This window comes from Saccostrea cucullata, unplaced genomic scaffold (assembly GCF_032062105.1).
Source record: "Saccostrea cucullata isolate Sc308-1 unplaced genomic scaffold, CSIRO_AGI_Scuc_v1 ctg52, whole genome shotgun sequence".
NCBI classification, from domain to species: domain Eukaryota; kingdom Metazoa; phylum Mollusca; class Bivalvia; order Ostreida; family Ostreidae; genus Saccostrea; species Saccostrea cuccullata.
In genome coordinates this window covers 206940-228200 of record NW_026931531.1, presented here as the reverse complement: position 1 = coordinate 228200, position 21261 = coordinate 206940, and the positions used below count along the sequence as shown (strand labels likewise).

The 21261-nt window shown below is 31.2% G+C and overlaps 4 protein-coding genes across 4 annotated transcripts; all 4 read right to left on the bottom strand.

Moving 5' to 3' along the window:
* Nucleotides 1-1559: 1559 nt before the first annotated feature.
* LOC134232899 (uncharacterized) lies at nucleotides 1560-4528 on the bottom strand. The gene is made up of 5 exons (XM_062714894.1): nucleotides 4450-4528; nucleotides 2942-2968; nucleotides 2411-2548; nucleotides 2159-2309; nucleotides 1560-1963 (listed from the first exon to the last, which is right to left on the bottom strand). The coding sequence occupies exons 1-5, from the start codon at nucleotides 4526-4528 to the stop codon at nucleotides 1759-1761; spliced, it is 600 nt and encodes a 199-aa protein (XP_062570878.1). The 3' UTR covers nucleotides 1560-1758.
* A 7631-nt stretch (nucleotides 4529-12159) lies between these two features.
* On the bottom strand, nucleotides 12160-13566 carry LOC134232905 (uncharacterized). Its single transcript, XM_062714899.1, has 4 exons — nucleotides 13398-13566; nucleotides 13008-13166; nucleotides 12738-12921; nucleotides 12160-12535 (listed from the first exon to the last, which is right to left on the bottom strand). Exons 1-4 carry the CDS (start codon nucleotides 13450-13452, stop codon nucleotides 12256-12258), a joined length of 678 nt encoding a protein of 225 aa, XP_062570883.1. The 5' UTR covers nucleotides 13453-13566; the 3' UTR covers nucleotides 12160-12255.
* A 1224-nt stretch (nucleotides 13567-14790) lies between these two features.
* LOC134232882 (uncharacterized) lies at nucleotides 14791-16171 on the bottom strand. Its single transcript, XM_062714859.1, has 4 exons — nucleotides 16001-16171; nucleotides 15760-15915; nucleotides 15268-15565; nucleotides 14791-15142 (listed from the first exon to the last, which is right to left on the bottom strand). Exons 1-4 carry the CDS (start codon nucleotides 16110-16112, stop codon nucleotides 14950-14952), a joined length of 759 nt encoding a protein of 252 aa, XP_062570843.1. The 5' UTR covers nucleotides 16113-16171; the 3' UTR covers nucleotides 14791-14949.
* Nucleotides 16172-18831: 2660 nt separating this feature from the next.
* On the bottom strand, nucleotides 18832-20465 carry LOC134232904 (uncharacterized). The gene is made up of 3 exons (XM_062714898.1): nucleotides 20282-20465; nucleotides 19664-19976; nucleotides 18832-19210 (listed from the first exon to the last, which is right to left on the bottom strand). The coding sequence occupies exons 1-3, from the start codon at nucleotides 20415-20417 to the stop codon at nucleotides 19066-19068; spliced, it is 594 nt and encodes a 197-aa protein (XP_062570882.1). The 5' UTR covers nucleotides 20418-20465; the 3' UTR covers nucleotides 18832-19065.
* Between the last annotated feature and the right edge of the window lie 796 nt (nucleotides 20466-21261).

The following is a 21261-nucleotide window of genomic DNA, read 5'->3' as shown; positions in this document are numbered from 1 at the left end:
ATTCAAGAATACTGTGCAACAATACAGTCAAGAAGTGGTGTAAATCAGATGTGGATACTTAAAAATTCCAAGGAACTTTTGGACAATTTGAAATCACAAGATTTGACCAAAATCAACAGCATAAAAAACTTTTCATCTTTATACACAACCATTCCCCACGATGAACTAAAGTCCAGGCTTTTCGATATCATTAACAGCTGCTTTATGAATAAAAATGGAACACGTTATTAGCAGATCTATTTTTGTATTCATGTGAAGCAGAATTTGTGCACAAAATTAGAAAGTAAAATAGGAGGTGCCTTGTAATAAAGATTTTGTGAAAGTTTCATTAAATTTCACTGAGAATCTTCTAGGCGTGAAAAGAAGAAAACACTTGCTGTGGCCTTCAACTCGACATTAAGATATATCGACGACGCATTGTCCATTAACAATAGTAATTTCCATTCTTATGTCGATCATCCTGATAAGCTTGAAATAAAAGATACCACAGAGTCTGACAAATTTGTTTCATTTTAGATATTTTACTTGAAAGACGTTAATGGTAATCTAACAACCAAGCTCTATGATAAAAGTGACGACTTTTAACTTTTCTATCATCAACTTCCCTTACTTATACAGCAATATACCTTCATCATCTGCGTGCGGAGTTTATATATCTCAGTTGATTTGATACGCAAGAGCATGCTCTACGCATGAACAATTTCTAAAACGAGGTAAATTATTGACAAACAAGTTGGTGAAACAAGAATTTCAGCAGTCTCGTTTAAAGTCATCATTTGGAAAGTTATATGGTCGATACAATGACCTTGTCAGCAAATACAATTTATCATTGAGTCAAATGCTGACTGATGTTTTTCATACTAATTGTTAGTCCATTATTTATACACTAAATTGACGACGGATTTTTCCGTTATTTCCTGATCATGACAAGGAGCACACGGCGGGTGTGGCCGGTCGGCAGGGGATGCTTACTCCTCCATGGCAACTGATCCAACCTCTGATGTTTTGGAGGTCCGCTCCTATTTTGTATTGTGTTATGGACTTTTGATCTTGAATACTGTTTGCTATCTCCATATATTTCATCGAATTCAAAGATATTAATAACAATTAAAAATAGAATCACTTGCAAGACTTTTTTCCAATCTTTATGACCTCTTGGATATTCGTTTTGTTTTTTCCCTAATATTACAAGGCCTCTCCAATCATACATTTTGTTACCCATTATTTCAATATTGAACATTTTGGAGGATGGATTGTTCCCTTCGAAACCCGCCTGGAAGAAAATGACACGCGGCAGAGTTATAACTTCACATATATATCTTAGCATCAAATTGTGAATGTCTCACGACCTTGACTTTATTTCCTTCACACAGATTTTCTTGGACTTTTAAACCATCCTCTCCTCTATCTGTAATATATCCAAAATAACAGAGAAATTAATCTCTTCAAGTTTATCTGCAAACCGTGTATCCACCCTTGCTTGACGGATTTTTGCATTTTGTGGAATACCTTTCTATAAAGTTTTTCAACATTCCTCAGGTACATGTTACAGTCTGTGATTCAAAAATAAATTCAAAGCTTTATTGAAGGCTTTTAAAATAAAAATTGAGTGCAAGTAATTTACAGTGAAAATTATTTGACAAAAATTCTTTTAAAAAATTTAAAGAGAAAAAAAAAAAGGTTTTGTCTAAAAAGTCTCTACATCTGCCGGAGTTTTTTTTTTCCATACTCGGCAGAGTGGTTCCTTGGAGAAATGGATTATGTCTTTGTGTACACGGGGGGAGGACTGCTGATGTAAGGGGTCGGGGCCACAGAGAGCCACCCCTCTTCCTTCAGTTTTCCTCCCCCTGAGATGACTACAGTGGGGGTGTAATCCTTGCCCAGTTTGCTTTCATTCTTCTCACTATGCAGGTCTATTTGGGAATCGCTGATCTTCTTTTTGAAACACTTCACTCTGATTACACTGTAAAATGATTTTATCAATGGATCCGAAATCATTTTTATACCATTACACAAAAATATAAATATAAATACTAGTAATATAGTACTTTGGAAAAATTAATTTAAAAAGAATTGGTGAACATGTGAAGGACAACTTGACTACTGCGTTTTAATGTTGAAAAATAATGTATAAATATGCTGAATGAGATCAACTCACCATCCAACAACGATAGCAACGACGACGACAACGACGACCGCCACGATGATTATAACCAGTTTCTTGCCATGTTTTCTTTTGTGACAATCATCTTTGTCCTTCTTGTGTGACTTTTTATCACAATCCTCGTCATCATGATGTTTCAGACTCACTACACATACGTTTAAACATTATGATAAGTAACTCTGAATTTCTTTAATTTTTTTGCATGCGTGGAGTTAGTAAGAGTTGTCAAATTAAGGTAGTGTTCACCTGCTTTGATGCAGACTTTTCCGGAGCCACTAGTGACGTTGCAGCATTTTTCTCCCGTTAAGGTACACTGGGAATCATCCGTGCATGTTAGCAATGCCCCGCCCCCTCCGGTAGAAGGTACTGTAGCTGGACATACTACATGTATAAATATTATAATAAACATGAAAATGAAACTTGATATTTTTTCTTTTTTTTAACAAAGCTTAACAAAATTTTGGATTACAAATTTTAAAAAAAGTTATATTTTTGGAAAGAAAAGAAATCAATTATCAAAGTAAAAGTTCGTTTATGTTGGTAATACAATGTAATTCAATATCAATTGAACTTTGGTAAATGTTCCTTAAATCACTAGAACTATATATGCTTTTCATAAATGCCATTTTTAGGATAAAATTTATTTAATTAATTGACAGTTGCTAGAAAATCCTTTACATATAAATACCAGTAATTACTCTGAAAAAAAAATGAAAAAAGTGGAGATTCAAAAAGCAACCGCTGTATAATAAAAATTGATACGTTGAATTGTTTTACCTTCGTGGGAAGAAGCAGCGATTTCACCTGTAATGAATTAAACATAAAGTTAGTGTCTTTTATCTTTTTATCAGTTTTAATTACTATGAATTTATTAGTTAATAATAGTACATTAAGAATGCTAGAAAATATTGTTTTAAAAATACCTTTAATTTGTTAAATAATTTACAATATCATTGTTTAAAAAATCTTATAAAATGCAAAGAAATGAATTAATAAAAAGTAAAATTTGAACATAATTATTACCTGCGAGAAAGGTAAGGAAACAGAAGATTATGGCTTTACTATTCATGCTAGTAAATTAACTTAAAGGTCCGTCTCCCGACACTGTCTAGGCCTCTGCTGTTGTCGGCTTAATATACTTAAACTATAAGGTTGGTTAACAATAGATATTGTTTAATTATCATGCCTTCCGTTCGCTATCTGTGGATCATTGGACATGTTGGACAATTCCGTGCAGAAGTACCTAATTATGATTGCATCTTTTAAAGTCTTTATATACGTGTATACATCAAATGCACATTTTAAATAAATAGAAATCGTGACTTTTAAAAATCCAAAACCTTTATGCAAATAAAGAATGTGACCTTGAAATGTCTTGATCACTTAAAGAACTTGGGTAAATATCTTTATGAAACACTAATATACCATATTCCAAATAGAATAGAAAGATGACATATTTTCATCTATAGGAATCAAACTTTATCGTAGAAAGTGTCTGTATGAGGTTAAAATAAAAAGACAACCAATAATAGAGATATTCGTCTCTCCTCCTGGTAACGAAGAAAGTCTTATTATAAGTTCTTGTAAACACACTTGACCCAGGGACTACTTTTTGCAATGCAGTTGTTCAGATATTTAATGAAAAAATAGAGAGAAGCACTATAATCAACAAAAGCCTCTTCATTGGTTTACAAGTCCACTCAAAATTTTAAAACAGTAATTTTGTAAAGCTTGAAAAAATATATATATATATATATATATATATATATATATATATATATATATATATATATATATATATATATATATATATATATACATTTACTGAACAAAAAAAGAAACGCATAATCAGGATAATTTGAAATTCTAAGTTTTCAGTTTAATCCTTGTATTATTTAAGCGATTTTAGAGTTTGTTGTGATAAAAATCAATGTTGCAAATTGAAAAGTCAAGTTGAGGTCATTTTCATTGCCCCCAAATTCAAGGGGCATAACAATATTGTCTGTGCAATGTCTCAATGTTAGTGGGTTTCCAATGTACGGATATCGGGGGGGGAATATCATCTCATTTTAGTCTCATGCAAACAATTTATGCATTTTTATGCTGATTTTTTCATCCAGCAATTGTAGCAGCAGTTTTTACATTAAGTTCTGAATCGCATGAGGTGATGAAGGGGGAGGGGTGTCTGACGGTCCTGCCTGGTTGTGGTTACCTGCGGATGGCCAGATAGTGGTCTTCAGACGTTAGTTTTAAGGTTGCAAAGCCCATTGATTTATTTCAAATACAGTTGCAACTTCCTGTTGCGTAGCTCCATTTAGTATCATCGTTAGCCTGGTTGTATTCATCTTTGTTTGGGCGTGGCATTGCAGTATTAACACTGCAATCAAATCTTAAATATGGGTTTAATAGAAGTGTTAAAAGTTTCTCTAAATCCAAAATATCAATGAAAATAGACATCTGATTTAGAAGAAATCATGAAAAACACTACTTTCATAAACATGTTTTATCAAGGGAGATAATTCAACACTTGGGTTTTAAAACCCCATGTTGTCCTTTAAATAGGTCACAGGTATCCAATGATATAAAAAATAGTTGTTTCATGTACATTTTAAAAATTTCTTTGACGAGTAAAACAATATGCGTTTCTTTTTTGGTTGAGTGTATATATATATCATTTAATTTCTATAAAATACTTGATTCTGATTGGTTTAAAAATTCTTTTGATACCTGCATCAATAAAATCTAGAGTTCGCTTGCACTAAGCAGCCGGAACTACTTTGGCAGTCTCTACATGTATATTTCCCGCTTCCAGGTTACTTCTTGGAGGAATAATTAAATACTTTTACTTTAATAAATATTTTCCTGAATTTCGAAACCTGTCCGTTACGTCCCCGACTTATTTTCTACTTTCGTTTCTTTTTGAATTATCTCCCTTTGCTAAACAAATCAAATCGTCTGCATAACAACAGTGAACACTACAGTTCTGGGAAAGAAGGAAAGAAATCGACATACTTTTGTTAAATGTTTGGCTTTGATATGTCTGGTATGAACAATAGAATTCTGAAGAAACTTTTTTTTATGCTACCAAAGAGAGGAAAAACCGTTAGTCTGTTAAAACTTGGGAAACGAATGATCGAGAAAAACGACACTGCATGAATGAGGACAGATTCTTTTATTCTTAAACAGTCGGCAGCAGAATCTTTCAGGTTTTACAGCATTGACAGGTTGTGATACGTATTTATATGTTCGGTTTGGAATTCAGATGAAAAGATGTGCAAATGAAATCCAAAATTTCTGTGACCAAACGTTGGAACTGTTAGGATATTTGAGTAGCTTCCCTTTACATTTACGAACGCGAACTTAGATAACTTACCAGGGAAAATATACCGATTGGGATAACACAACAGGTAAGTTTTTTTGTGTTAAAGAACTGTAAATTATTTCAGAGAATGTTGGTAATGCCACGACAATATTTGAGAACGTTTCTTCGATCGTTTGAGCCATTTTGATTTCCAGCAACGTTAACGTTGTTGTGATGTATTCGTGCGCACTGTTTTTGATGCGTAAATTTAATAGAAAGGTGAAAGAAAGATTCATTTTATTAATTTAAAAGCATAATTAAATGATAAACATTTTTTGAAATGAATGTAATATTTTTTCCTTTGATCGATGTATCAAAGAAAAATTTGGACGGAAAACTTTTTCATCAATGCGCTACGCGCATTGATGAAGTTTTATGTCCAAATTTTTCTTTGATACATCGATCAAAGAAAAAAATATTACATTCATTTCTTATAATATATATATATATATATATATATATATATATATATATATATATATATATATATATATATATATATATATATATATATATATATATATATATATATATATATATATATATATATATATATATATATATATATATATATATATATATATATATATATATATATATATATAATAAAGCACTAAAAAAACCAACAACACTGTATATCAAAAATGTCGGATCTATCAAGTAGATACAAGGTCACGGATGGAAATTTATAAAAAGCACTAAAATGACCAACGACACGAACAATAAAAATTGTCAAATTTTCGGGACGCCCTGTCCCTTCCTCAGGACAAAGAAAAGAGTTAAAAAGTCATAAGAACAAAGGAAAAAGCGAAACAAAAAACAACTAGCACTACTACTAAACTACTAAACACTATATCTTTACATACTAACTTACATGTTGATTTGGAAATTTTTAAGAACACTATTAAAGAAAGAATCCGGACCGCTATGAAATGCGTCCGGTCTATCGGGTATACTCGGGTGAAGTGCGATTTACATAATTGAACGAATTAATTAATTATGCTAATTAATTCGTTCAATTATGTAAATCGCACTTCACCCAAGTATACCCGATTTTCAACGCATTTCATAGCGGTCCGGATTCTTTCTTAAATAGTGTTCTTAAAAATTTCCAAATCAACATGTAACTTAGTATGTAAATATATAGTGTTTAGTAGTTTAGTAGTAGTGCTAGTTGTTTTTTCATTCACATTTTCCTTTGTTCTTATGACTTTTTAACTCTTTTCTTTGTCCTGAGGAAGGGACAGGGCGTACCCTAAATTTGACAATTTTTATTGTATATGTCGTTGGTATTTTTATATATATATATATATATATATATATATATATATATATATATATATATATATATATATATATATATATATATATATATATATATACTATATTTTTTGTTAAAGATAACTTTAAATTCATCGTATTTATTTGATTTTTTTAGAATAGAAAAATGTTAAATTTTCTTTACAGAAAGACTCATTCTGTAACAAAAGACTTAGTCTTTCTGTACATGCTTCTTTTTTATTTGGCATCAGGATCTCATATCTTTTCCTGCTTATAAATTACTATATTCTACACATGTTGTTTATGTGTTCCAAATGATTGGGAACGTTATGAATGTAATCAATAATCTATGAAGGCAACTAACAAATAAGTTGATGTCACCATGTTTACTATTTTCTGTTTTTACGGAACCATTTCACATCCATATGATCATTATACATGTATTGATCTTATTATTTTGTAAATCCTCATCTACACTTCCCGCAAATTGTTATTGGTCATTGTTTTTACGCTATTTTGACTACATATTATTTTGTTTATTCCATAAATAATTTAATTTTGGTTGTAACGCGTCATTTGATTGGATAAAAAATTGATCTATACTGTGTAACCTGTGTTGCCTACGTCAAAATTACTTACGTCAAAAACGTATCACTGCGCTCGACGTAAAGTTTAAAATATGTAAAATAAAGTTTAAAATATGAACAATTTGAAGGCGTTTTAAGGTAGGATCTTCTCACATTTCTCGTATTTAAAAATCAATGAAATTTTCACAGAATCAAGAGGACAATATCACTACATGATGGTTTCAGTGAGATTAAATTTGACCGTTTAATATTAGAGCCAAGGTCAGGTCAAGGTCACAAATTTGTACTTGGATTTGAAGCATTAATATTTAAAAGCCAAAATAGTTCTAGTGTGTATGAAAAATCTTATCTATTTGATATATTTTGAAACTTTAGTCCCTTATTATTAATTTAACTTACTTTTGAAAATTTCGTCTGGTCTTTGATTGCATAAAAATTATAACTAAATTCAATGTTCTATGATATATTTGAGAGGCAGAAAAGAAGATATTTTCATAAGCCACCATTCCGCCAAAAATATAGTCCCTACTAGTTTTCAAACACAGTTTACCATTTCAACAACTTTGACGAGGAAAGAAAAAAAATAAGCAAATATACTTCGAATATTTCATCTAGTCAGAAACTAGAGAAGAATCCTACCATAAGGGAGAAATTGTCTTGCTTTCTATGCTTAAAGATTGAAAATTAAATTATAAGGAATGAATTAAATAGCAAAGCAAGTTATACTAGTCTTGTATAACCTGGGGTTAGAGAAGTTTACGTTTTTTTTTATAAACCCCTTCTATATACATATATACTAATAAACATAAATATATGCAAATATATTCCTTAATAATTTAAAGAAACCGTGACGGTTTAGACCGATTACTGACTCTTCCGAGTCAGGGGACGTATTAGACTCTGTTCGCGATTCATGTTTCTCATTTGATTTGAGTTTCATCACTGTTCAATTTCCTTATTTATTCACATTAAACATCAAGACGTGGATCTTATATTTTAAGGATCTTAATAATCATGGTTTTATTAGAAATAATTTAGTTGTGAGTTCACTTTTATATACAGAAAGTAGGATATTATTAAGCATGCAGCAATTGTGACAGATTCGGTTTATAAAAAAGCGTAAACTGTTCCAACCCAGTTTATACCGTATAAAATGGGTAGCTATTAATTTCATTGCTTATAATTTAATTTTCTTTCATTTGATGTAAGAAAAAAAGATGATTGTTCTTACAAATGACTTCATTTTTTACAAAATTTGAATGTAACGTCAGGCGGATTGATACGTTTTTGACGCAAGTCATTGTGACGTAGGCAACCCATTTTATACGATATGAAATAAATTTTTTATCCAATCAAATACAGCGTTACAACCAGAATTAAATTATTTCGAGTTCACTGAGATTTGTTAACACAGAATGGAAACAATTACTGTTGATTGATAAAATGTCGTCAATGTATGAAATATATGGAGTTAACAAACATTTTTTTAGCTCAAAAGTCTGTTAAACAATACCAAATCGGAGCATAGCAAACACAAAACCTACAAAACATCAGAGGTGGGATCAGTTGCCATGGAGGAGTTAGCATCCCTTGCCGACCGGTCATACGAGCCGTGTGCTCCTTGTTAAGATCGGGAAATAACGGAAAAATCCGCCGTCAATTCAGTGTATAAATAATGGACTAACAATTGGTATGAAAAAGGTTCAATCAGCATTTAACTCAATGATAAATTGTATTTGCTGACAAGGTCATTGTATCCACCATAGAACTTACGAAATGATGACTGCTGATATCCTTGCTTCATCAACTTGCTTGTCTATAATTTACCTCGTTTTAGAAATTGTACATATGTAGGGAATGCTCTTGCTGTATAATTAAGGGAAGTTGACGATTGAAAAGTTAAAGTAATCAAGTTTACCAAGGAGCTAGGTTGTTAGATTACCATTAAGGTCTTTATGAAGTAAAATATCCAAATATATGAAACATATGTGTCAGACTCTGTGGTACCTTTTATCTCAAGCTCACCAGGATATATCGTATCGACATAAGAATGGAAATAACAACTGTTAATTGACAATACGTCGTCGATATATCGAAATGACGGGTTGAAGGCCGAAGCAAGTGTTTTCTTCTTTTCATGTATTCATATGAATACAAAAATAGGTCTGCCTATAATGGGGCGGAAGGTATCCATGGAAATTATAATAGATGTTTTGAAGATCTGGTCACCAAAATCCATAGAAATTATCAATTAGAAACTCAAACATATTTTTGATGTCAAATTTTGAGTACTTGTGTGTACAATCAGAGTGTTTTTAAACTAAGTTATTTTGCAAATAACCAATGAAAGGGTAAGTAAAATTACAAGATCCATTTATTTGAAAAGGCAGCTGTCAATGATATCAAAAAGCCTGGCTTTTAATTTATCGTAGGAAATGGTTGTGTAACTTGTGTATAAAGTTGAAAATTTCTAAGATTTTAAGCTGTTGATTTTGGTAAAATCCTATGATTTCAAATTGCCCAAAAGTTCCTTGGAATTTTTAAGCATGTGAAAATAAGGACTAATATATGGAGGAAAAACATTTAACTAAGCAAAAAAAATGATAGTGAAACGATTATCATTTAAGAAAACCGTTATTCATTATGAGCTGAGACTTAGTTAGAATGCGTAGATGAAAATTTCAATATTACATTATATATATGATATTATATTTTACTAAGTACCCTACAACTGTCATTGTTAAGGTAGGATTCTTTTCATATTTCTTGTATTTAGAAATTAATGAAATTTTCACAGAATCAAGAGGACAACATCACTATGTGATCGAATCAGTGAGATTAAATTTGACCGTTTGATATTAGAGGCAAAGTCAGGTCAATGTCATTACCTTTTTCCTGGACATTAAGAATAAAAAATTACTGTTCTTAATTATACGATCCCTACTTGTAATTCAAAAGATTGAATGTTTTCCTTTTTGCTTAAAAAGATACTACCATATAGGGCCTTTAAGATGATATTACCATTGACATGATAATTTAAATAAAATGGATATTTGTAATCCGAATTTCATCTACGAAATCATAAATTTTTAGGATTTATTAGTTATTTTTATATGATTCCTATATTTAACTTTTTCTAATTTTCACATATAGTAAAGTTGTCACATAAAGGTACAAAAGGATATAAAAACTAAAAGTTTTGATCGTTTACTAAGAGAAAAATAACACTTTTTACGGATTTTTGGCAAAAATTTGTACTTGGATAAGCACAGAAAAGCCAACAAGTTACTATGTGTGAAAAATTGATTTAAAATTTTGAAACTTTAATTTAAATATATTACATTTGAAAATTTCGGTTCTTTATTGCATAAAAATTACCAAATTTAATGTTCTAAATAATTTTCAAGTAAAAAGATATTTTCATAAGCCACCATTCAAAAATATAGTGCTAGTTTTCAAACACAGTTTACAATTTCTATTTAAAGTTGTGTAATTGTGATGAGGAAAGAAAAATATGGTCTTTTAAATCTCTTGCATCTAAATATATGACATATCAACAAGTGTACTTTGAATATTCCATCTAGTCAGAAACCAGAGAAGAATCCTACCTTTAAAAGATTTAAAAGACCATATTTTTCTTTCCTCATCACAATTATACAACTTTAGATGGAAATGGTAAATTGTGTTTGAAAACTAGCAGGGACTATATTTTTGGCGGAATGGTGGCGTAGGTAAATATCTTCTTTTCTGCCTCTCAAAATTATTATAGAAAAATATTGAATTTAGTTATAATTTTTACGCAATAAAAGACGAGACGAAATTTTCAAATGTTAGTCATATTTATTATAAGGGACTAAAGTTTCAAAATATATCAAATAAACTAGATTTTTCACACATACTAGAGTTATGTTGGCTTTTAAGTGCTTCAAATCTAAGTTCAAATTTGAGCCAAAAATCCGTAAAAAGTGTTATTTCTCTCTAAGTAAACGATCAAAACTTTTAGTTTTTGTATCATTATGTACCTTTATGTGACAACTTTACTATATGTGAAAATAAAAAAAGTTAAATACTAGTTAAAAATAACTAATATATCCCAAAAAATTAATGAAAATTAAGGTTGTGTATACTTTTATTTAAATATCAATGTCAATTTAAATTTCATTTATAGGCCCTATTTGGTAGATCTTTTTATGCTGAAAAACATTGATTTTTTAATTACAAATCCATGATTGATAATTTTTTATTCTTGTGTGTAAAAAGGTTGACCTTGACCTGACCTTGCCTCTAATATTTCAAATAATCGCACTGATACCCTCACTTAGTGATATTGTCCTTTTGATTCTGTGAAAATTTCATTAATTTTTAATTATAAGAAATGTGAGAAGAATCCTACCTTAAGAAAACCAGTCAGGAATATGGTTTTTTTTTTCATATTCGACAAAGGAAATGTATCCAGATTGCCTACAGTCTCTCAGAAAACGGTAATTAGTATGTTCATGGCCTCTTCTTTAAACTGATATCACATTTGATATTGGTATCCGGTTTACTTTTCATTGATTTCAAATTGAATGTCATGAAAATACCCTAATTTTTTTATTTTTTACATAATTCTGCTAAAGCCGTAAAGTACGGGAAAAAGAAAGTTGAAATTGATTATGACGTCACAATGGATCTAGCACCAAAAAAATAGTCTAAAGTTATTTACTATAGATCTTGACCTTAATTAAGAAGCAAATATTTGATGGAAAATTGACCGACAAAAGTACTTATTGATATGATAAAGTTTATTAAACAATAACAATGTGTTATATTTATAAGAAACAAGTAACAGTAATGAAATCGTCCCAAATTTCATAAAAATATTAATATTTATCCATATGTCCACTCATTTTTGCTTGATGTGAATAGCTGGGTGGCGGATCTACTGAATAAGCAGGAGGAGCGGTAGGGGAGATGAAGTAAGGAGGCGGTGGAGTATCTACCCTCCAGCATTCTTCTTTTCTGGCGATTTCTGTAGAATCATATACACATGTGCTTTTTGGTTTGACGATGTAGTTAGATGAACGTCCAGATGGATCTTTTCCACGTATATCAATTTGTGAATTCCCTATTTTGCTCCGAACACAAAACTTTTTCACCAAGCTTGAAAGGAATTAGAAAATTCATCATTAATTAATCTCAAATTCCCAGACACTGTCTATATATATAAAGAGAGAGAGAGAGAGGTTATAGTGGGCAAATGAAAAAAAAGTAGATTCATTTTTCATTTTACAAAATAAATTTAACTATAGAGACAGCAATGACATGAAAAAGATACTCTAGTTATAAACAAAAAGTGACTTACGTTATGGAAACAACAATCGACAAAACCACCCCTAGTACTGCAGCTGTGACAATCAATGCACCTCTAAACCCATGTTTGTGACATTTAGAATGATGATTTTTACCGTCCCTTTTTGTATCATTATCATCATCATTACATTCATCGTCATTGTCATCATTTTTCTCTTTTAGTGAGTATTCTTTGTCTGAAAAAGACAGTTATGACTCAATTACTGACCTTCCTTTCACTTTAAAATAGAAACTATCACCCCTCGTTTCTTCTTTGACAAACCTGCATCCTTGGTGCTGAGACATTTTTTCCCTTTCGGTGTTTTACAGCACCGCTCCTCCTTTTGACAGTCCGTATCCCAGTAACAACTTTGCGCCGTAGCCAGGGATATTAGATCCATCTTGCGCACTTCTTCCCTGGAGGGACATTCCTCCTTATGGGCTATAATGAGTTAAAATTCAAAGCCTATTTTACTACATTTAGATTGATTTTATTCGATCACCATTTCTTCAAATTAGTGTTTGCCAAACGTTCTTTTGTGTACACATTGTCATAATTAAATTTTTCAGTTATTTCAGAGGTGGAATTTGAAATACAATGTAATGTGTTTGAAAAAAAAACTCTTCAAGTTACATTTTTCTGTGATGGAAATTATTAAAAGGAATAACCTACCTTGTGATAAAACAAGAGAAACGGCGAAAACAACTCCGAATACAATGGTTTTCATTTCAAATCAATTCATTGAAAACGTTTACAATGTTTTTTGTACCATAATATTGGCTGAATCTCAAAGACGTTAAGCAATTAACTACATATGAAAAATTTAAAAGGCCTACGATAGTAGTTAAAAGATAGATCGATATGACAAGCACGATCGATATTAAACCTTATTTTGTGCAATGTGTGTAGCTTTGATATATACTTTTCTGGTCATTTAATAGCGTATTTGTCACGTTTTTAAAAAAAAGAGAAAAAAACGCATCTCGTATATCAATACTTTTTGCACCCAACCAGTAGTAGTTGTGTAAGATATTTCTTGGCACTTTGCCAAAAAACGTGACGGATTATCATACCCGCAATGCAGACTTTTTTTCTTGTTTATATTGTCATTCATATCAAGTGACACAGATAGGTCGTTCTCCTTAATGATTTCTATTGAAATTACACAGTACTTACGGGCTTGAACTCTCTGGTCATATTTTTCTCCCTTTAAAATACTTCTGGGTAATCTCTTTACCTGGTATACATGTTATGAATGTATACCGCATCATAAAATATTCCTTAAAGTCTTTAAATAGATACTTTATAGTTTTAATATAGGTACAGCTCACAAATTAAAATTTTGTTCCATTACAATAATCATAAATATCAAAGACTTCTTGTTGATAGGGCCCTTTGAAGACAATTAACGGCCAAATCGAAATAAAGTTTTATTTTCCTTCATATTGTTAATTTATTTTTTCACCAAAAAGTTTTATATAGTTAACATCTTTTAAAAATATGTGAAACATTGGTTCCTTCCTATCCGTTTATCAGATGATACTTTGGAAAGACAGAGAAAATCTTTCTACTTCATAAACCATAAACTGCCTTCTCTTCACAGCACGCAAGCATTCCTTCTTTTTTTTATTGAATAGTCTCAACTTCTTGAATTCCTTGTTGAGAATATCAATACATCACAAATATTGAATATTCCATCTTCATACTCAGGTATATTGTTACAAATACCCTCAAAAGACATACTGCAAAAAGTTCTATAGTTATTCTCATTGAAAGAAATCATAAGACAATTGATTTTTAGAAATATTTATTTTTTTATTAAAAATCAACAATTCTAGGAAGATTTTTCCTGTCCTGCAGGTAAATTAAATCTTAAATGACCCTGAAGGTCTACAAATCCTCTCGTTAATCTCTTGTAAATAAGAGTAAAAGTACATTTTGGAGTTCATTCAAAACAAATACAGTACCTTTATAGTAAAACAGCAAGAAAACAGAGTATTTCACTATTTCAATGATATGCATGCTTATATTTGGAAAAAAAAATTTCATTCAATATACATGTCATTCAGTGTTAAAAAATATGATATGATAAATATATACAATGTGTCAAAATAAGATTACAAAAGGTGTCCAAACAGTACACATGAATAATCATTTACAAAAAAATCACGCAAAGTCTACATATTCTTTCAAGGTAATCCCAAAAAAAGAACAGAACTTTGATTTAAATGCGTTCTTTCTCTTCCTCCAGTTTCTTGTACGGAGGCTCAGAAGAAACAAAGACTTCCGGTGAAAATTCCAGGCCCAGCATTCCTTTCATTGTCGCCTTCTCGGTAACAGGAGCGATGTTTTCCGGTGTGTAAACGGATTTTCTGGCTCTATCAGCAGCTTGCCTATTGCGCCTGCGCCGGATGCAGCTATAAAAGGATATAAACAAAGTAATATATGAAATATTTGTATGAAAAACTTGCAACTAATATTATTTTTTTTATTACATTTTTTATGAAATATATTTTCATTTTATTCGTTAACTATGACATACCATGCCACTGTAACAGCAATAACAACCAAGATGATCACTCCGACGACTGGGGCGGCGATCCTGAGAATTCTGTGGAATCTGTGGTGTTTGTGATGACACCGCATGCGGTGTTTCCCGGTGCCCGTGTGTCCCTTTTCTTCCTCGGCCAGACGATCCATCTCATAAACTCTATCATCGTCCTCCTTTCTATCGTCGTCATCATCATCATCATCCTTACAATCGTAATCATCATGCTTACCCATAAATTCCCTCTTCATTTCTTCCCAGAAAGATTCACTGTCATCGACGGATTGTTCATCTGATGAAAATAAAAGGGGTTGTTAATAAACAAATTTGAGGAAACATCACTAGTAAGGGGATATCTTGAAGGTTAACGAAAAAATGGTTTATGCTCTGTAAATGTTAGGAGATTTGAGTTGATCCAACACTTTGAAATAGGTAAGTATAAAGTGTACGTGTTAGCTTCTGACAACTCTGTTGATTTACACTTACCATCCAACCTGGGTCGGATGCAGTATTTCTTTCCTGTTTTAGGACAAGGACAGCAGATGAGACCCCTGGGACAGTAGGGTTTTTCTCTACGACATGGTTTAGGTCTAAAGTACTCTATCATCGAAAATTCTTTGGGACATTTTCCCAGAGATGGCTCTAAAATGATAACAAAATAAAATGTAAATTCATTGAAGATATGCCATCAAAATGAGATCAAATAGAGAATTAATTCGTTCCTTACCTGGTGTTGGTGTATCTTGGTAATCCTGTGCGAAGCACAGTCCCGCGAAAACTACGAGAACGAGGACAGATAGAGCGGTCTTCATGGCGGCAGCCTCTAGTCGTCTGATCATCGACCGCGCAGCTTTATATTAATTTACAGGCACCCGCTCAATACCCAGCTGTGTGCAGCCGAACAGAACAGGAGTCCCGTGACAAGGGGCTAAATATACACTTAGTCATGATCCATGAACAATGCACTCTACCTTTAAAAGGATTGAGGTAAAAAGTGCAAAGGAATCAAAAATTAGGCCGTTTTCTTTTAATGCATTATAAATTACTAAAACCTCAGAGGCTTTATCATCCACAGTTGATAATTACAGAAATATATAATCTTACTTCGATACACGTTTTCATATAATTTTATATTGTGCACCTAATATTGCTAACTATTAACTGTGAGGGAATACGTTTGTATATTCTTAAATTTGGATCGTAGCTAAAATCAGAACATAAATCAGAACATAAATCAGAAATTAAATGTACTTCTAATTGTGAGTTTTAAATTACCTTGAAAGCAAATATTCAAATCCATCTAATATGTATTTAAAAAAAATTGAAAGATAAACCTGGTTTCTGGACAAATCTGTGATGTCTAAATTACTTTAAATGTGAAATGTGTCTTTGAATTAACAAAAATTAACAAATGAAAGGCTAGAATATTAGGTTTGTCAGTGTAGATGATATATATACATTTTTTACCAGCGTATATCTTATTTATAGCTGTAGAAGATTTTGCTGCAATTTTTGCAGTAAACTATAGAAAGATAAGATGTATTAATTGTAAAACAATACAATCACGAACATTTGAAGTCCCCCGAACCCTTGGTGCAGATATTCTCCCCTTTTTAAGCCACCCATTAATTTCTGTTGAAAATCATGAAAGTCTCAGAAAGGTGTGGAAACACATTTTTCACAGATATGTTTTCAGAAGAAACAGACTATAGCAATTTCCTGTTTACTGCCAACTTTATTTATAAAACCGGTTCTACCCTGTAACCTTTGAATAGGTAAATCTAAACCACGTGTCTAGAATTTAAATCACAATAACATTAGCAGGGGTGTTGTTGTTTCTAACAAAGAACTTGACAAAAAAGATACCTGTCAACTAGATTGTTGATATCATTGTTTCATCAACTTATTTGTCAACAATTTGCTGCATTTCAGAAATATTTTGTACACAGAGTATGTTATTGTATCGAATCAATTAGTAGAATATAAATGCAGGTGATGGTTGTTTTTCTAAATAATTATGAGGGATTGAAGATTTAAAAGTTGAAATATTATAAATAAATAGATAACTTAATCTTAATCGAATTCAAAATAGGAGCAGAGAAAACACGGACCTCCAAAACATTAAAGGTGGGATCAGGTGTCATGGAGGATTGAGTATATCCTGCCGACCGGTCACATCCGCCGAATGATCGGGAAATAACGTAAAATCCGTCGTCATTTCAGTGTAAATAATGGACTAACAATTAGTTAGCGGGGAATGAATTGTGTATAAAGTTGAAAAGTCGTAATCTTTTAAGCTGATGATTATGGTAAAATCATGTGATTTCAAATTTTACAAAAGTTCCTTCGAATTTTTAAGCATCCACATCTGCTTTACATCACTTCTCGAACATATTGTTGCACGGTATTAAAAGTTTTGGAATGAATATTCTGCCTCACTTAATACAGTAATAGTTCTTCTAATGATGGTTTGCTATTGATAGTCAGTATTGTGTGCACAGTCAGAATATATCCAATAAGTTACTCTCTTTTAGCGATGCTTCGTGAGACATATATAGTTTCACAACTTTCTTTGTAATATTTAAAAAGGAAAATATCATTATCCTAACACAACCAGAAACAAGTTGATAAATGAGACAACAGAAGCGTTTTACATTGAAATATCATTTAAGGAATTAAGCTTGTTTTAACCTATGTTATACAATATAACATAACTTGGGGCAGTTTACGCTTTATAAACCGCCAAGGTTAAAATAAGTTTCATTCCTTATAATTTTATTTCAGTGTAGACAATAAACTATTTTTTCCTCCACAATTGGCTTCAAATTGGCGCCAATTAAGCGAAGTTTTACGTTGTTGTTTTTTTTATTACTACAGAAGCCCATTGCGAAGTAGGCAACTTGTGATAGAATATCAAATAAATCTTTTATTCAATTAAATGACGTGTTACAAGTAGAATTTAATCATTAAATAATCAAAAAAGGAAAATAGGATATAATTTTAGGTTGTTTGAATACATAATTTAAAAATTAAACGGTGAAAATATCACTCTCATACTTTTACTACACTATTCTAACTATATCGCTAATATACATTCTTCTATATAAGGCACACACTTTACAAATAAACATTAATTAAAAGAAAATAGAAAAAATCGTTTATTTAATAAAAAAAATATTTTTTTTAAAAGTTTGGTAAAGAATTCATACCCAAAGAGTTGTAATTTACCAATAAGCAGATAACAATAAATGTGTTATAATAGATAATTTTTGTTCATTTTTTAATCATTAACCTTAATCTGTTTACCAAAATTGTGAATCAATTATATACCATATTGTTAAAACATGAATGCATCTTAACATTAATTATCAAGCATTATTACATTAATGCTTAATTTTTTTTCTCTTCATACCCACATACATAAATGAACATTAAAAGGGTCATTCGGTCTCAAAACTGTGCTTGTATGCTTGATAGATGTACAAATTTGAGTTTTCGAACTACTGTTCATTTTAACAATATCTTAATTAATTTTACGAGTTAAATAATTTTCTCGTTTAATTCTTATTCATGACTAACGGTTCCCAATCTGAATCTCTTTAGTTTCTTTTATAATGAAAATCAATTGTATAATTTTTATGTGAGAAAAGACCGGTGATTCTATAGTTTAAAACTATGAAAAAAAGATATGGATTTAGATTTTGTTTCAGTGTAACCTTTTCAAGTTTTAACTTTTCATTTGTATCGATGTCCTTTCAAAGCCATGATATTTTTTTACTTGATGGTTATAGGTTACAATTGGCAGTCGTCCAAATTGACAACCATTTTCTTGGAATCAGTTGCTACTGAGACATCAGGATTACGAAGCGCAGCAACTGGGACAACATCCTGTTTTACGACAACTTTCTTAGGGCTGGCATCCTTCCGTTTCCTACAACTTTTTTGAAACAAAATGAACTGTAATTTGCTGTAGATATGCAATCAAAATTAAACTCGTCCCAGCTTTTCTTGTAAAAGTTAATACTTTCAAAATTAAAAGTTTAGTTTTTTATTTAAATTCCCACAATGTTACAAAACCAGTGATTGTTTAAGCATCAGCCAAATCTAGGCTATGTATTTAATTTTCAGCAAATTTAAAGACCTGCTATTGCTAATATTTTTAAGAAATCTTCGTTCATATTCAATAAAATTACAGACGAATAATACAATTTTTTTTGCATTTATTCCTTTAGAAAAGGATTTCACAGCCTATCATAGATTGCCAAAATACTTTTCTTAAAATTACCGTTAATGCAAGTTTAAAATTAATAGTTTCCCTATTTTTAAAAGGTTTCGGTTTGAACATCAGAGGCGATAAAAAGAACTTAAGATTAGTTGTGTGACTACTTACAAGACTGATAAAGTAATGAAACTGATAGCTGCGCAAACGACACCCAGACAGATGATGAAGAACAGGTGTCTCCACCTGGACACCCTGCCACACCCCCTTGTAGACCCACTTTCTTCTGCGTTCTTACAGTTTCCACCTTTTCCGTATCTCTCGGTTTTCTCAATAGAAATGGAGTGCGCAGTCATGTTCTCTGCAGATTTCTGTAATTTTGATTGGTCGATGACGTTGGTAAACTTTGACAGTTGTCGCATTGCTTTACTTTTCCGACCATCTTCGCTCTTGTCGGAAAGTCTGTGGCGGGGTTTATGATGATCTATTAATACACAATGTAATTTGAACATAATAAATATGTAGATCATAAAATTCTGTTCCAGAATTAGTATGTCCAAATTTGGAATCAGCAATTAAAATTGCTGTAAAAAAATAATTCATTCCTTTGCTTACGGTTCATATTTGCCTTAAGTTGTGCACAAAAACATTATAAAGATTCCCACTTAGATGTTTATAGATGCACAAAGGATTAAGAATCTGATTAAGACAATTTTGTATTTTCAAACGATTATTCCATCATATCTTATTCAGATACATGTTATAAACTTTGAAGAAAATATATCTTACCATGACGATAAACACACATGTTTTGGCCCAATACTCCGCAACATTTACCGGAAGGACAATCAGAATCCGTCTCGCATAGCATCCCATTGTGTTTTCTTCTGATAGAGGATGACGGCCTGATAGGGCGTGGACTCATAGAACCAGGAAATCCAACAGGACAAATATCATATTCAGTCACTGTATGTAAATCATGGAAATCAGAATAAACTAACTTTCAATAAATACATGTAAAATAAAGCAAATTGTTAATTTACAAAATTGAACGTTTACCTGCAAATCCGAGTACAGCAAAGACAAAAGTATATAAGACAAAGCACTGGTGATTGCTCATTCTTCAGACTACCCGGTATAATATCACAGTCTTATTACGTGTTTGTTTTCCCTCTTCGTTATCAATGCAACTTTTCCTTATTCTCACACAGTATTAAATTCTTTCTGAACGCTACATACAGCAAGATTGGATCGATAGCAAATGTAGCGATTTGAAGGAGTAATATCTTTAATGCGTATATTTTAAAACAAATATTTCATATTAGAATTACCAGATTAAGTCGATTTTAATTTGATACTTACTTTATATTTTTGTGTTTAATTTGAGTTTCATTGAAAGTAAGTGTCATTTTGCACATTTTGCACATTTCGTTACCAGGCAACCGTCTTTTCTGTTACATGGATATTTATTTGAAATGTAAGAAGAAACGTCTAGCAGTAAATTATCTGTCAGATACTGTTACAGGTTTTTGAAATCAATATTGGTTTAAACAAATCTTTCCAAGAATGACCATCCATTTATATTACAAAGACGTGTAATATTCTCTGTCAAAATCGCAAAGATTTTGATATATCTCACACGGTGAAAGGTCCAGTGTCTAAAATGAATGTTAAGCTCCCGAACTGCCTTTGTGTTTATGTCTGATGATATGTCAAATAGAAATAAATGTATGGAATGTCTTGTGTATTTCATTTTATTTTTATTGACA

Bases quoted from the DNA above. Each gene is read 5' to 3' on its own strand.
- LOC134232882 (XM_062714859.1), bottom strand. From the start codon at position 16,112: ATGATCAGACGACTAGAGGCTGCCGCCATGAAGACCGCTCTATCTGTC. The intron at 15,916-16,000 runs GTAAGGAACGAA...TTATCATTTTAG, and splicing joins CCAAGATACACCAACACCAG to AGCCATCTCTGGGAAAATGT. The intron at 15,143-15,267 runs GTATGTCATAGT...ATCCTTTTATAG, and splicing joins ATTGCTGTTACAGTGGCATG to CTGCATCCGGCGCAGGCGCA.
- LOC134232905 (XM_062714899.1), bottom strand. From the start codon at position 13,452: ATGAAAACCATTGTATTCGGAGTTGTTTTCGCCGTTTCTCTTGTTTTA. The intron at 13,167-13,397 runs GTAGGTTATTCC...AACTCATTATAG, and splicing joins TTCTCTTGTTTTATCACAAG to CCCATAAGGAGGAATGTCCC. The intron at 12,536-12,737 runs GTAAGTCACTTT...ATTCCTTTCAAG, and splicing joins TCGATTGTTGTTTCCATAAC to CTTGGTGAAAAAGTTTTGTG.
- LOC134232904 (XM_062714898.1), bottom strand. From the start codon at position 20,417: ATGAGTCCACGCCCTATCAGGCCGTCATCCTCTATCAGAAGAAAACAC. The intron at 19,977-20,281 runs GTAAGATATATT...GTGTATTAATAG, and splicing joins CATGTGTGTTTATCGTCATG to ATCATCATAAACCCCGCCAC. The intron at 19,211-19,663 runs GTAAGTAGTCAC...GTTTCAAAAAAG, and splicing joins TTCATTACTTTATCAGTCTT to TTGTAGGAAACGGAAGGATG.
- LOC134232899 (XM_062714894.1), bottom strand. From the start codon at position 4,528: ATGCCACGCCCAAACAAAGATGAATACAACCAGGCTAACGATGATACT. The intron at 2,969-4,449 runs GTATTTGAAATA...AATTCATTACAG, and splicing joins CGCAACAGGAAGTTGCAACT to GTGAAATCGCTGCTTCTTCC. The intron at 1,964-2,158 runs GTGAGTTGATCT...ATCATTTTACAG, and splicing joins GTTGCTATCGTTGTTGGATG to TGTAATCAGAGTGAAGTGTT.